General features: G+C 42.1%; 1 protein-coding gene across 1 annotated transcript in view; it reads left to right on the top strand.

The window, feature by feature from the left end:
* Window positions 1-17109, top strand: part of plekha6 (pleckstrin homology domain containing, family A member 6) — a gene marked incomplete at its 5' end in the record, with an annotated part of 40367 nt that overhangs the window by 7008 nt on the left and 16250 nt on the right. Inside the window, one exon of the mRNA XM_080845897.1 lies at window positions 8176-8276. Coding sequence (XP_080702023.1) covers window positions 8176-8276 — 101 coding nt within the window. The remainder of the gene's footprint in view (window positions 1-8175; window positions 8277-17109) is intronic.

The raw sequence follows: 17109 nt of genomic DNA, 5'->3' as shown, positions 1-17109 counted from the left end.
AGTATCTCTTAGTATCATCTGTTTGTTAATTTGAAGCTGCCAGACAAAGCAGAAAGCCTGTGTTTCTACTTGCCTGTTTCTCCATATTCATATGAAAGCAGCAGAGCAATTGCTTTTGCTTTACATGTCGCAACAGCAAATAACTTTAACTCAGGAATATTTCCAGGAAGTACAATACCGTGTTGGTAGAACACTCAACAAGCAAACCCCCCCCTCCTGCTTCAAAGATTAGTGTATCTCGAAAGTGTCTTTTTGATCGAGTGATTCCCACATCCCCCCCCACACACACACATACAAAGCACAAATGAGTGGAGTGCCACTGACAGGGACACGTGCTGTCAGGGCTGTGCTAGGTACAGTACTGTCCGGCTTCAGCTCTGGCGGATGCTGCCGTGGGCAGGGGCAGAATGAGGTCGTCTGCAGAGCAGAATGCTGGAAGGACCCTGGGGCTTCAGTTTGGTCCAGAGGCACTGCAGAGACATGACCTCAGAGGCTATTCAAGGAGTCTAGGTCCAAACTACAACCCAGCCTCATCCACTTTGTTTCACCCCATGTTGGACTATAGATTTAAAATGATATGCAATACATGTAAAATTGCCTACATTCCCATTTTGCTGACCTATGCTGGTGTAGGCTCAAAGTATTCAAACAGCGAAAGGTTTAGTGGGAATGTCACTACTAGTATATGTAGGTTGTAAATGCGATATTCTATATGCTAATTTCAGCATATGTTTTGAATACACTGCAAAGTCGTTCTCTCCTTCCTTGCTCTCACTCCCTCTCTTACCCCCTATGCCAGTGACTCTTTCGCTATCTCTCTTTCTCTCTCCTTATCCCCCTCTCTCTCTCTGTCTATGTGTTGTGTTGACTGTGTTGTCTCCTGGGGCGCTTTCCTCAGCCCAGTATCCGCCGCTGCACTTTTGAGACTGAGCGTGCTCCGTGCTGTCTCAGCTCATCAGCCGTCATCCCAAGGTCTTCCTCTTTCTTTTTAACGGCAGCCTCGAAACTGCTCTCTGTGACGTCACGCAAAGATTTAATGGATAATTCATCACTTTCCCACCCCACCCCATCTGCGTTGAGTTGCAGTAGTAGTAGTAGACGCAGTAAACAGTCTGGAGTGTTGACTCGAAAGCAGAGCGACTTTCTTAAGACATGAATTCTTTCCCCTATCGTGTAGTGTTGCCTCGAACTGAATAAGCCAGAGCTGGCTGTGTGAATGTTTACAGCTTGAGCTGGACGTGGATTGAACGACGGTCCGGCCGGTTTAGCCAGGCCTCTGTCACTGACACTGTGATGTAATGGGGATATGAGCGGTGTCTTTTACACCCCCAAGACCTTCACTACCAAAATGTCACCCTTCTGTTGTTTTGTGATTGTATGTGTTTTTTGCTGGCTTTGTCCTTGAAATCATTTCAGCTCCACGTCCCCATCTCACTTGACTCCTTCCTGTGAAATGAGCCCTCTGGCAAACTTTGTGTTGTTTGCACCTCACACTGACAGCACCTTTGAACTGTTCCATCTCCCAACGCTTCAAATGTTCCAACATTAGGAGTTGCCATGAGTTTAGCTCAGCTGCATGTCATGCTAAAGAAGGGGTGCTAAGAGGATAATGGTGCAGAAAATAGACCCATACTGAACAATAGTCCCTGAGATTAATGATACCAATAGATATCTTGTATAGGGGGACTGTAGACATGCCCCTCTGTCTGTGTGCCTTGATAAGGGGCTCAGTGACGACTCACTCCATTGTAGAGCTCCTCACAGTAATAGCCTACCCTGTTTGTCTTGTGGCTAAGGCCATATTTGAGTGGCATGAGAGCTGACATTGATTATAACATGATTATTTATGAGCTTTAATTTGGAACCTCAAAAGACCTGCAGGAACATGTGCAAACCCTTTTTTTGTTTGCGACCGTGGAAGGAATGTACTCCGTGAAATGTACCTGGGGAGATGACCTTTGACCCTTCCTGCATGTGTATGCAGTGGGCCCATGCTGGGGAGGGTAGTGAAGGTAGCGTGTTGTTGGACTGCGGTGGCCTGCCTGTGACCTGCCCAGTGTGTTCTCTAGCGTGACGGTGTAAACATGGCCAAGTGCTGTGACCCTGACAGTCGCCCTGGCGGCTGGCATGTTTGTGCATTCGGGTACATGTGAGCACATTCCGATAGGAGAGCACGGTGCGTACGCCGACCCCGCACTTGCCGTTTGGTAAACCACAGCAAACACTGAGGGAGAGCTTTGAACTCTCCCCCTTTGGGCAGCTGGACTAATGGTTTGTTTGTTTTCCCCCTTTGTCACCTTGTCAATCATGTTGTCCTTGTCATCTAAGGTATCACAGTGGGGCAACATTTTCAGTTGTGGCAGGGTAAAAACTGAAATAAATACTGTAATTAGAATGTTATCGGTCTATGCTTGTTGCTAAAGGTGTCCAGGCAGGGAGTGGTACGTAATCAGTGTTAGGTTATTCCTTACTGGAATAATCGGTAACACTTTCTATGAAGCCCAGCGTTATAGGGCCCTATAAGGACATTATAAGGGCCTTAATAATGACTTATAGCGATTGCTACAATGACTTATAGCTACTTTATAACTACGTATAATGTCTTCCTGATGACTCATAATCACCTTTATGATACATTATATCAGTTCATTATGAATGGTTATAATTAAAGACAGAATAATGCATTATAAAAATATGTGACGGGTAACACTTGCTATGAAGCCTGCCTTTATAAGGTCCTATAAGGACATTAATGATGACGTTTAAAAGTAGCTATAAGTCATTATAGCACTCTTTATAACTATGTTTAGCATATCCACAATGACTCATATCCACTGCTCTGAAACGTTATGTCAGTTAATTATAAATGGTTATAATCTAAGATAAAATGATGCATTATAAATATGTGATCATAGGTTTGTGTGGGTAATCATGAATCCTATGAAGCCTGCATATATGAAGCACTATAAGAACATTCATAATACCTTTAAAAACTAGATAAGTCATTGTGGCACTCATTATAACTATGTATATAGGTCTTCACGGCACATCATAACCACCATTGTGATATATTATGCAAAAGGGATATAAGATTATTATATTGCTAGGTGCCGTTCCCATGTGACACCAGAAATCCAAGAAAAAATAAGCAAGTTGAAAACTGCTGGGGACTTGCTCCTGATGGCCGTCCATTAAAATGTCATACCGTATGTCACATCAATAAGTTGTCTACAGAAGGCTTGCTGTTTTTTTTATTTTTAACACCCTTACAATGCTATGTTCTGGGCAATGTTCAGCCAGTGCTGATTTAAATAAAAGGGTTTTCATCTGTATTCTGTTGTATCCTGTTGTATTTACTGTCAGCACTATTAACAAGTTCATAATGCCTTATCTTCTCTTCTCTTATCTTATAATAATCTTATATCTGTTTAAAACAAAATTACTCTTTTGTCACTTTACTTAAAGCTGACAAAGTACACTTATATAATCTCATATCTGTTCATAACAACACCACCCTTTTGTCACTTTACTTATAGCTGACAAAGTCCACTTATAGGATCTTCTAAAAGTTTATAATATTCTATGTCTGTATAGCAGCTTAGTCACCATACTAATACACATTAATGAATATGCATAATATATCACAAAGGTGGTTATGATGTGCCGTGAAGACCTATATACATAGTTATAATGAGTGCCACAATGACTTAACTAGTTTTTAAAGGTATTATGAATGTTCTTATAGTGCTTCATATATGCAGGCTTCATAGGATTCATGATTACCCACACAAACCTATGATCACATATTTATAATGCATAATTTTATCTTAGATTATAACCATTTATAATTAACTGACATAACGTTTCAGAGCAGTGGATATGAGTCATTGTGGAGATGCTAAACATAGTTATAAAGAGTGCTACAATGACTTATAGCTACTTTTAAACGTCATCATTAATGTCCTTATAGGACCTTATAAAGACAGGCTTCAAAGCAAGTGTTACCCGACAGTCACATATTTATAATGCATTATTCCGTCTTTTATTATAACCATTCATAATGAACTGATATAATGTATCATAAAGGTGATTATGAGTCATCAGGAAGACATTATACGTAGTTATAAAGTAGCTATAAGTCATTGTAGCAATCGCTATAAGTCATTATTAAGGCCCTTATAATGTCCTTATAGGGCCTTATAACGCTGGGCTTCATAGAAAGTGTTACCTAATCGGTAACACTTTCTATGAAGCCCAGCGTTATAGGGCCCTATAAGGACATTATAAGGGCCTTAATAATGACTTATAGCGATTGCTACAATGACTTATAGCTACTTTATAACTACGTATAATGTCTTCCTGATGACTCATAATCACCTTTATGATACATTATATCAGTTCATTATGAATGGTTATAATTAAAGACAGAATAATGCATTATAAAAATATGTGACGGGTAACACTTGCTATGAAGCCTGCCTTTATAAGGTCCTATAAGGACATTAATGATGACGTTTAAAAGTAGCTATAAGTCATTATAGCACTCTTTATAACTATGTTTAGCATATCCACAATGACTCATATCCACTGCTCTGAAACGTTATGTCAGTTAATTATAAATGGTTATAATCTAAGATAAAATGATGCATTATAAATATGTGATCATAGGTTTGTGTGGGTAATCATGAATCCTATGAAGCCTGCATATATGAAGCACTATAAGAACATTCATAATACCTTTAAAAACTAGATAAGTCATTGTGGCACTCATTATAACTATGTATATAGGTCTTCACGGCACATCATAACCACCATTGTGATATATTATGCAAAAGGGATATAAGATTATTATATTGCTAGGTGCCGTTCCCATGTGACACCAGAAATCCAAGAAAAAATAAGCAAGTTGAAAACTGCTGGGGACTTGCTCCTGATGGCCGTCCATTAAAATGTCATACCGTATGTCACATCAATAAGTTGTCTACAGAAGGCTTGCTGTTTTTTTTATTTTTAACACCCTTACAATGCTATGTTCTGGGCAATGTTCAGCCAGTGCTGATTTAAATAAAAGGGTTTTCATCTGTATTCTGTTGTATCCTGTTGTATTTACTGTCAGCACTATTAACAAGTTCATAATGCCTTATCTTCTCTTCTCTTATCTTATAATAATCTTATATCTGTTTAAAACAAAATTACTCTTTTGTCACTTTACTTAAAGCTGACAAAGTACACTTATATAATCTCATATCTGTTCATAACAACACCACCCTTTTGTCACTTTACTTATAGCTGACAAAGTCCACTTATAGGATCTTCTAAAAGTTTATAATATTCTATGTCTGTATAGCAGCTTAGTCACCATACTAATACACATTAATGAATATGCATAATATATCACAAAGGTGGTTATGATGTGCCGTGAAGACCTATATACATAGTTATAATGAGTGCCACAATGACTTAACTAGTTTTTAAAGGTATTATGAATGTTCTTATAGTGCTTCATATATGCAGGCTTCATAGGATTCATGATTACCCACACAAACCTATGATCACATATTTATAATGCATAATTTTATCTTAGATTATAACCATTTATAATTAACTGACATAACGTTTCAGAGCAGTGGATATGAGTCATTGTGGAGATGCTAAACATAGTTATAAAGAGTGCTACAATGACTTATAGCTACTTTTAAACGTCATCATTAATGTCCTTATAGGACCTTATAAAGACAGGCTTCAAAGCAAGTGTTACCCGACAGTCACATATTTATAATGCATTATTCCGTCTTTTATTATAACCATTCATAATGAACTGATATAATGTATCATAAAGGTGATTATGAGTCATCAGGAAGACATTATACGTAGTTATAAAGTAGCTATAAGTCATTGTAGCAATCGCTATAAGTCATTATTAAGGCCCTTATAATGTCCTTATAGGGCCTTATAACGCTGGGCTTCATAGAAAGTGTTACCGAATAATCTGTCGCATAGGCGATTGTGATGGCTGGAGTTAGTGTATAACGGGTAGCTTTGTAATAGTTGTAGTGTTGTGGCGAACATATGGTATGATGCCAGCATCAGCCTAATCTCTCCAAAATAACCAAAACTTTCCTATCGGAAGGGTGTGCCGGTGTGAGAGCCGTGACTCATTCATTAATGATTTTCAACATGCTTTACATAGATTTAAAAAAACAGGAGAGCATAGAAGCACGGCTTAGCTAATAAAGGAAACACAGGACTTGTTGTTCAAGTCGGCCAGTGCCATACGGACTCAACAAGCTTTGTGACATTTCGGGCAGTGCTTATTTAAAATGAATTATTTTGGCCAAATGATGTCTGAATAGCTCTGTGGGATTCTCTTTTTAACTAAGTAACAATCAGAGATTGGCTTTGGTTCAGTGTCTCCCTTATTTCCTCTGTCTCCATCTATTTTCTTGTCCCCTTTTTTGTGCTTTTTTCCCCTCCAATCTCCATGCCAGCAAAGAGAAGCAGAGAAAAAATGGTTGGCCATCAGCTGCTAGTTGTTGTGGTTTAGCAGCATGCTTGCTGTGCTAGGAGTTCAGGAGGACATGAGCTCGCTGTATTAATGAGTATGACAGAGGGGGATGGGCAGCTTCCATACATTTATGTGACAGAGATCTGTCCTATTTAAACTGGTAGTCAGTACACATTTACACTGATACTGCCAGTCTGTGGTTGTGTATTGTCAGCTCACTGTTGAAATGTCTTATTCTTCGTCATTTGATGTATAACATATTTTAAATATACTATGTGTCTTATTTTAAATATACTATGTGGATTTGTTGGTTGACCTTGTTGGATGAAGTTTTTTTAAGTGAGTTGTTCTATATCAATGCAGATTTGGGAGTGGTGTCATTGTGTATTTTCTTTTTACCAGACTTTTCTTGCTCGACTAGACCAATAGAATACTGTATATCCTGTGTTTGTGTATGTGTCTGAACAAGTGCATGTTCAGCTGTGTGTGTGGCTGTGTGTTTGTTTGTATGAGTGTGTGTGTGCACGTGAGATCTGCCTCTCTGCTGTCACCTGTGTGTGCGAGTGAATGCGGGCCCACCCATTGGCTGGGGGTGGGGCAGGTGCAGTTGGGCTGAGCGCCAGGATTCTAGTAACTCTAAGACACACACACACACACACGCACGCACACACACACACACACACACACACACACACACACACACACACACACACACACACACACACACACACACACACACACACACACACACACACACACACACACACACACACACACACACACACACACACACACACACACACACACACACACACACACAAACACACACACACACAGGGGCTGATGGCCATCTCCTCTCCTCTCCAGCTTCGTCACTGCTCAGTTCCCCTCAGCGCACTGCACAAACACAACCCCTCCCCCTCCCTCTCTCTCTTTCTTTACCTCCCTCCCTCTTTCTCTCTCTATCTCTCTCCCTCTGCTCCACAATACACACATGCTGTCACCAGCAGAGAGAGAGAGAACGAGAGGATGTGGGAGAGAGAGAGAGACAGCCCCTTTTGCATTCTCTCAGCAGCATACACTGACTCAGAAGAGTGAGAGGAGCAACAGCACACACACACACACACACACATACACACACCCCCACACAGCAGCCAGAGCAGGAGCAGCAGCAGCAGCAGAGCCAGAGCTGCCCGGCAGCTTGCTACGCTCGCTTTAAAATTTCATGAAGCGCTGCATTATTTAATTATCACAAGTGCTTCTTTCTATTTTCTTCCTCCTCTCTCCCCCTCGTTCTCTCTTTCTCTGTCCGTCTGATTTCGCACACCGCTTGCGTCACGTTTGAGTGTGTGGCTCTCCGCGCGGGTTTCGCTCCCTCCTGGAGTGCCGTAAAATGGATATCTATTATGGGATTCACCTGCAGTTTCTGTGGAGTCTGCACAGGCTGATGTGCTGCTGAGAAACCTGCAGTGGGAACGGAGAACTGCCTGCTGGTGTGTGTGTTGCCTTTTTCTTTTTTCTTTCTTTCATTATTTCCTTCTTTCCTTCAGAAGGTTGGAAACCCAATCCCGCTTGCCTGGTTTTCAAGGATTTGAATGTTGATTCCATGCGCTAATCCGACCCCCTCTGTTTTTGTCCCCTTCCGTTTGCTTCTCCCTCCTCCTGCGCAGACGAGAAAGAAGAAGGGGTGCTGGGGAGTCTTCCCCTGCTCAGCTTCCACGTCGGACCTTGTCAGCCTTCGGACAACATCAGCCGCAAGTACGCCTTTAAGGTCAGTATCCACTGCCTGCCTATCTGCCTTCCTTCCTTTCAGGGTTGGGGTTGCTGACAGTGTGGGGGTTAGAGTGTGTGTGAGTTGACACGAGTAACGCAGTGGGACCCTTGTATGTGTGTGCAGTCGCCAAGGAAGACTTGCGAGGCGAGGACAATGAACGAGTTGTCCCTGAATTAATGAGTGCTGAAACAACAAAATGCTGCTTGGCCAGCTCTCAAAACCCTGTCTTTACACTGGCCCTGCCCCTACAGTGGACTTTGCATCTGTACTGTGTGTATGCATCTGTGTGTGTATTTAGTGTGTGCGGAAGTGTGTGTGTGTGTGTGTGTGTGTGTGTGTATGTGCCACGGGCACAAATACACAGTGTGTGCCCAGACAGGCAGAGGCAGTGTCACTTTATATTCTCCTCAGGTCGCCCAAAGTGGGGACCGTCGGTGGTGTCGCTCAGTCGTACAGTACACTAGCTCCAACAAACACCCCTGCTTAAGTCAGTGCCTCTGTGATCATATTCCTCATCTCTCCCTCCCGTGGGTGGGTTCATCGCAAGGAGCTGCTAACACACAGACCTTGTTATCGCACTCCTCGTTATTACGCTGGCTGCATCATCCGGGAGAGGAGCCACTTCCCTGTAAACAGCTGATAGCTGTGGGTGCGCTCAAGCCTGGATCCCATTTCAGCTGCTCAGCCCCCAGCGCCCATAGGACAAAACATTGAGGCAAAGCCAAGATCTGGCGACGCGACACAGCTCTGTTTCATTAGCACACAATGTAGCAGAAACACTCGCAAGAATATCACCGCCAGCCTTTACACACACATAGACTCAGAAATGAACTCTGAGGAATGAGAAATGTTTGGGTTTAACAGGTGTACAGCGTTTGGCTTATGTGCTGCAGAAATGGCTCTGTATTTATGAAGGTGGCTTCATACCATTCTCTAACCACTTGAGGTATGCCTGAGGTTTCATGGACACTGCATTGCTGTGGATGTGCTGTTCAATGCGCTGCTTAGACAAATGTTGTAGGAAACTACAACTCCCCTACCCCCACAGTGAGATATTCTTATGGATGTATGGTGCATCTAAGCTCATTTTCAATACGGAGGTATTATTGCAGCTAAGAGTCTTCAGACTTTTGATGATATACTGGCAATATATGCTGGTTTCCTTGGAAGTGCTTTGTTTCTGCTGTTTTGATGTGATCAGTTTTTGTTTGGGGCAGGGACTTTTCAAGTTTGTACAGGTCTACAGCATTCTGGTGGAGCGGCTTTAAAAAAAAAAAAAAAAATTACAGTAATTTTTAAACTGCCCAATGAGGCCAGGGTTACAAAATGGGAGGTGTGTGTGTGTGTGTGTGTGTGTGTGTGTGTGTGTGTGTGTGTGTGTGTGTGTGTGTGTGTGTGTGGGTGTGTGTGTGTGTGTGTGTGTGTGTGTGTGTGTGTGTGTGTGTGTGTGTGTGTGTGTGTGTGTGTGTGTGTGTGTGTGTGTGTGTGTGTGTGTGTGTGTGTTTGTGTTGGAGTGTTTGTGTGTGTCAACTCTTTTCTTGTCTTTTACTACTTTTGCAGAACAGGTTAGAACACGTGGTCAGATAGAGCTCTAGGTAGGGAATACGATGAGTTAGTGGTTGCATCATTTGAACTGGACTGTGCTGTCAAATCATCACATTCCTAGGAGTTGTCCTGTTTACTGCAGGCTATCGCACATTATATCACAAAAGGGGGTGGCATTATTCTCATAACAATCCTCATTACTTTAGCGGTCCCACTGTGAGATTAAATTGACAGAGCCCTCTATAACCATTTGTAAAATACTACTATACGTTTTATAACCTTCATCTCAGTGGTTAGATTATTAAAATGTATTAAAACAACCTGATTAATGGAATGCTTTTTATTACCTGCGACTGTTTATGAACCGAGATGTTCTCACACTTTCTGCCAGTATATCTGTTAGATTGCTGTTTGTGGCATGAGTCACTTTGTGACTGCAGGGTCAGACACACTAACAACTAGTACCAACAGACGCCCACATGTACTGTATACATGTCACATGGTTTTGATCTTCTTGGACATATATGATAATCATTGTAAAGCACAGCACGCCAAGAGCGATAGTCTAATTGAGATGTCTGTACTTAGATGCCACATGTTTACAATGGAAATGGGTTTTAGACAAATAGACAAATATTTAGACAAATAGAGCCACTAATGTAGCTTGAAGGGGAACAGGACCCCACAGGACCCCATGCTGCACTTTGCTCTGTCGTAATAACAGAGAAACGTTAATGTTTATGGCTGTGTTTGTCTCCAGCAATCAACGTTATGAGGTCATATTCAATCAGTAATTGTAGGATTACTTATGCAGATAAGCCACCTGCATTTCCTTTCGTCACACCAGCAGATCAGGATTTTGATTCTGGTCTATGACAGTCAATCATGCACATGCACATGCACAAAGCATGCAGACCATGGGCGACACAGCATGTCTTTGTCTCATGTTTGTGGCCCTTGAAGGCCTGTTGCCTGAACTGCTGCCCTGTTGAAATGTAACCAAAACTGCACACGATCCCGGTGGTGGCCATGAATATTGTATCATGAACTCGGTTTAGCCGTGCGCTGTGTTTGCTTGCTTGCCATGACTTAAAGCAAGTCCAAGTTTTGAGGACTTATTGTGTGCTTCCCGTACGAGCTTGAGTGACAGCTGGTGTGTAATTTTAGCCTGTTGTCATTAATAGCCTTTTTAATGATGAAACACACAGCGCTCTGTCCTTCAGAGTGTTTCAGATGTATTTTTAATGCCGTATTTTTATCATCCCAATCGAACTTGAAGCATGGACTCACGGCTCGAGTCTTGTCAGCTACTTTCTTGCTTTGCTCCTCTGATAGGGATGATTTGGACCACTGTGCTGCTCGCTAAGGTACCGCTGTGCTCCTCTTGCAGTTCTCTGGCCTAATTCTGCCAGTTAGTTTCCTGCTACGACCCTTCAATGGCTTTGCCCTTAAATCTGCTGATTGTTAATGAAGGGGAAAAACTGATCCACAAACAATGTTAGTGCTGTATGTCTGTGGTGTGGATCCCATCTTGGTTCAATATTTGGTTTGAACAGAATGCATGGTAAAGCTTTCAACCACTTTTCAGTCTAAGTCTGCACATAAGAAGATGTTTGTTTTGGTAGGTCATAACCTGGACCTCAAGGAAATAAGTCTTTTTACCTCTGACTCTCGCATACTAGTTGCATGACTATGCTTGACATTCCCATGGTTTCCCTGAAGTTTGCATTGGTAAGTCTGTTGTAAAGACGTTACTGAGCCTTTGCCATTTGTACATTTTTACATTATGGAGTATCTGATCTCAGGTGTTTGTTTACTGATGAATGCCCATCTGTTTGTGGTAAAAAAAAAAAAACCCTCATGAGTCTGGGTCATGAATAGCCTTTGACGTTTGTTCTTGGGTAGACAGACCCAAATCAGAATTGGTTTGTTGTTTCTGAAATCCCTCACACTGATGCATCTTAAAGCCATTTATTGGCTTGTTCAAAGTTATTTTCTCTCTCGCCATGTCTCAGTACAGTACTGACATCTGCTTGAATAAAGCTGGGAAAGGAAACGTTTAAGGCTTAAAATCAAGCTCACAAGAAATTGAAAGTATAAGTTAGGGTAGTCTGTTACCTTTGTTATCATTTTATGCTGGGCTTTTCAATAATCTTTTGACAGTTTCTCAGCTTTTAAAATAAATAAACATATGATTTTTTTATCTGAATATTTTAGTACCATGAGGTCTATGAGAGACCTTCTTAACATGTAAAGCATGTAACTGGTGTAAAGTTCTGTGGTTGAAACACTCTTGAGTGTACTTGAACTAGTGCCCTGATATACTCTGTTAAGTGTTAACTGCTGAAGTATATGCTATTATCTATCCCCTCACTCATGCTCAACCATTTGGGCCCTTTAAATCATTGACTTTTGTCTCTAAAGCACTTGAAGGCAATAATAATTATTGGTGTAGTATTAGTGTGATAAAAAACTTCATACATTTGAGAACAGAGTTATATCTCATTAATGTCTGAAAATATCTTCAATTGTGAAGTATTTCTCCAAGATGCCAACATTAAAAAAAATATGTGCTGAATATTACTGTTTTTAAGAAGCAACGTTAACTTATTGCATTGATGTATTAATGTGTTGATTCCTTCATTAAGCCAATATCTCCACTGTGTTTTGGCAGAGCGCCATCTACTGTTCTGAGACAAAAGCTGCATGATTTCGAGGGACAAGGGAAGGCGGATGTGCCTGCATGACTTAGCTCTTATCCAGAGCCCTGGCCACTGCCTGGGCAGAGTGCAGCTCTGAATATTGACGAAGGGCTTCGGTTATATAACCAAGCCGAGCAGACGCTGCCTGAGTCAGTCATTTCAGCTTTCTCCCTTCCCAGCACCATCTCAGGCTCCCTCGACACCCGTCCCCGCACCTTACTTCTCACTTTCAACCAGTAAGAGTGGTGACAAATGTCATTTCATAGCGTCAATGAGTGTTTATCCCTTCTGGAACCAACACCAGCTCATGCAAGGTCCAGGAACAGAGAACTAGGAGCCAGCTGAGGATGTTTGTCTTTGCCTGTCTGGCAAAGGAGCTCTCTCTCCTCGCCCCTCTGACCAAGATCCCAAGGCACCTTGTGATGCATGCTGGGCAAGGCCTATCTTAGGCTTATCCCCCTGCACCCTTGCTCTGTGTGGACAATATTTATTCTCCCTTTCCATGAGAGAGGACACACCCTGGGCAGCCAGTCAACATTTCTCAGCACTCCTCAGCTGCTCTCCCACGGTTACAGACCATGTTTGTTGGTGGTGCTGTGGGTGCTGTGTTGAAGTTCAGGACGGGGGCATCTGTAGCTGCCATTTAGGAGGGAAAAAAAGGAAGTGCGAGGGCTGAGAACGAGAGCTAGACAGTGGAGGGCTGAAAGAGAGAGAGAGAGAGAGAGAGAGAGAGAGAGAGAGAGAGAGAGAGAGAGAGAGAGAGAGAGAGAGAGAGAGATACAGTTTTGTTGCCAAGTACATGTGCTGATGTGTTTTCCCAACAGACATGGCTTTTATTTCAGTCATTATTCTTCTCCACTGGCCTTTTAGCTTGTTGGTTGTCTGCTGTAACTGGCAGCTGGCGCTACACTGATACAAGAAACACTTAGTACCCATTGCCGTGCCAAATCCAAAGCTGTCCGTTTCACCTGTTAAGCCTACCTGAGGCAAGAAATGTACCTGGGACAAGCAGTAGGAGTGTAAAGAGCTGAATAGCTACTCTTGATGGTAAGCAACCCAGAATACAAAACTCTCAATTGAGTCTCAAGACTGAAGACAAAGGGAAGCCTATGGGGCTCTCCTGCTGTATTAATGGAGGCACTGAGAGGTTTTGCAGAGCATCTCTTGCCTTCAGTTTAAGTGCTTTATTTGTGTGTCTCCGCAGGATTTATGTGTTTTGGAGATGATCTGTACCCTGGGAGCAGTATTACCAGAGTCAGGGTAGCTGTGTGTGTTTGTGTGTGTGTGTGGCGTGTGTGTGTGTCGTGTGTGTGTCGTGTGTGTGTGTGTGTGTGTGTGTGTGTGTGTGTGTGTGTGTGTGTGTGTGTGTGTGTGTGTGTGTGTGTGTATGTATGTGTGCCTGTGTCTTCTTGTCTGTGTGTATGAAAAGAGATAGGCAGCAGGTGCACCGATATCTTTAGGCCGAAAAAATGCTCCCTTTGTCAGAAGTGTGTCTCATCCCACCGGCCGTTGATGAGTTCTGTCTTCATCTGGGCTCCCGTGCCAGAGTGTAAATATAGACCACCAGCACTCTTCCTATCTCAGCTCTGTCGTCCAGCATTGCTACATGTCCCAGCCTGTCTCACCTCACATGTGGATGGCAGCACGGGGGTCAAGTTCAAACAGCTCAAGGATACGTGAGAGCAAAGAATGCCAACATTTTGTCTTGCACCATTTATGAGCTATAAGGTTGTCAATCAAAACGCAATTCTACAGTGACGATTTGAGACACGTTAGTTATGAGGGTAGTTGTAGACGTGAAAAATATTGTTTCTGTAGACGGGGAAGAATGCTTTTATTGTGTATCACTATTGCTAAACCAGTTCACGGCAGGTGAGGGCATGGCCCAGGGACAACAGTTTAGTTTCCTTGGCAAACCTTTTGTTTGACATTTCTGTCAGCCGGTGTGGCTGGAGTGTCATGTGACTTGACAGGTAGGGGTGTGTCAAGGGGTATGAGTAACAAACACTGACATGTGAGAGTCGTGAATGAGCTTCATTGTCAGGTGTCCTCTGGTTTAACCCTCCTATTGTCCTTGGATCATAGTGACCCAAAATTTATAAAAAAAAAAAAAGATGTTTAATCACTTTCAGTGTACCTAAAAAAGGAACACCTAAGTTCAAGAAAGCTGAATCTTATGAGCAATGCATATGTTTTTCTATGGTGCATCAAAACCATTGATTCTCCCCTCCACACATTTGCACACAAATCTTTTGGATTTTGGCCCTCCTCATTGTGGAATATTACATAATCTACTTTATCTGGTGTAAAGGTGTATATTCTTCCTCCAAATTAGAGGATCAACCCCTCGGGCTATTTTGGCTGACCGAATAATGGGTTTACCTATGTTCACATTTTCCACACATTTGCAGTGCATGTGGCCTCCTGTGGGCGCTAGAAAGACAAAATCAGCTGACTTTTCAAACACCTGTTCGGTTGAGCTGTACTTAAATATTTATGTGCGTTATAAGATGAATCCCAGGTCTTAATGCCCCAAGGGTAATAAATGTGACTTTTTCTTAGGACTATAGGAGGGTTAAGGCCACAGCAGACATTCTCCTCAGGAAGTGTCTGGCTGTTTTGGTAGGTCATTATCCAGTTGCCGCAGCTGTGAAAATTTCCCGGGATTGTTGAGAGTCTTTAGTGTCCCAAACTTAACTTGATGTTAATGTTGTTTTCATCTCTTCAGAAAAAAAAAATCTTCAGAAGCTAAAATATGTTTGCTGGACATCCCTGTCTATTGGCTGGCTGTCAAACTGAAACTATTACCATTCTTTTGAGTCCAATTCCCAAATGGAGTAACACACCTTACATATGCTTATTTTGGAACGAGACTGGGCACAAGTATAGACTGTGATCTTCTCTGCTGTGTGGGCAAACAACAGCAGAATGGAAATGAAACTGCTTCGCTGTTTCAGGGCAGATCGCTTCTCTGATTCTCTTGTAAAACACTATTGGACTTTCAAATGAGGTTTAGCCTTTGCTTTCATATATTTTGGATATGATGTTTTTGCCCTAAACCAACAATGAAAGTCATAAATTGAAGATTTATTGAGGATGTTGCTGAAATGAAGAAGTTTGTGATGCTTTCTGTCCATGCTCCCATACACTGAATATGCGCCATTTCTCTCTCTTTCTATGCACACGTGTGTGTGTTTGTATGGTGCATTTTTACCAGTTCTAAATTGAACTGAATTGAATGTGAACACTAGTGCAACTTTACCCATGACTATTGTTTTCATGGAGGCAGGCTTGCGGCCATCTGACCACACCCCTATGTTGTCAGGGAACTATACATTCCTTTATTCTCCTACGTTTCCAAGGCAATGACCTCGTCTGACCTCTAAATGATTACAGTATATGTGTATCTGTGTGTTTGTATTTGCGTCTACTAGCTCTACTCTACCCAGAAATTGTACATTTCATGCATGAAACTGGTAGGTTTGAAAAGTAATGTTCCATTGTACTATCCTCACAAGCTTGTTGTTAATATAGCTAACCAACACTGTTGAATATGTCTTGAGAAGGGCCTGTTTAAGTCATCCCTACAATGCTGTGGCTACATCTACTTGGGATATTCTGTTGTGCTACAGGACTCTTCATTGATCCTCACATATACCTGTTGTGCCCTCATGTGGTTGCTTGTTTGTACTACAGGATACTTACTACAGCGTTGGTTCAATTTGGATAGAACATTATGAATAAGCAGCCTGAATAAACACGTGTATTTACAGACAACTGAAATAACTCATTGAAGAGAAAATTGAAAAAAACATTCTTATACAGGTTGTCATTCCTATGGTCTGCCTCAAGAAAGGTCTACAGACCCTAGGAGTCCCCTTGTAACCCCCTTCTAACATCCACACATGACTGAATAGCTGAGCTTACCCGTCACCCTTTTCCTCTGACACACACTGATCCTCACCCTTTCTCTCCTCTCCGCCCTCTCCCCTGCCCGCCTGTGAGGACCTGAGTGTGGCTCTCACCGGATGTCCTTGTCTGAGCTCCCCAAAGAACCTTATGTGTAGGTAGAAGAAAGTCATCCACTCCTCTCTCTCTCTTTCAGAGTTTCACTCACTACTGCATGTGGCCATTTGATGAATGGCTGGATTCACTGTCTATTCAAGAGCACCAGAGTTATAATAACAGCATGCTTTACATAGGATACAAAGGCACCGTTCATTACTGTTGTAGTTTGTCCTTTGATTTAAAATAAATTTGATTGATGAAATTATGATTGGCACGAAACCTGAACCCTAACAGATAACATCGGCTCACTGTCAGAAAACAATGATTGGTCGTTGTAATCTTTGGCTAATCTCCTATCATAATAAAAGTCACAGTGAGAGTCAGTCTTAGACCACAGGATGCTCTTAACTAAACAGTCAAGCCAAATGAATCCAGCAGTGCATGTCTGTCACTGTTTGAAACCATCCGCCCTTTGGGAGCAGCCTCGATTGTGATTAGGTCATTATTTGAATGTCATTTTATTATTGCAAGCTCTGAGATGGCCATATAAGGAGCTTCTTATGAAGTAAATTATG

This window comes from Sprattus sprattus (assembly GCF_963457725.1).
Source record: "Sprattus sprattus genome assembly, chromosome: 10".
NCBI classification, from domain to species: Eukaryota; Metazoa; Chordata; class Actinopteri; order Clupeiformes; family Clupeidae; genus Sprattus; species Sprattus sprattus.
Note: the sequence above shows the minus strand (reverse complement) of the source record. Positions and strands in the feature narration are given on the sequence as shown.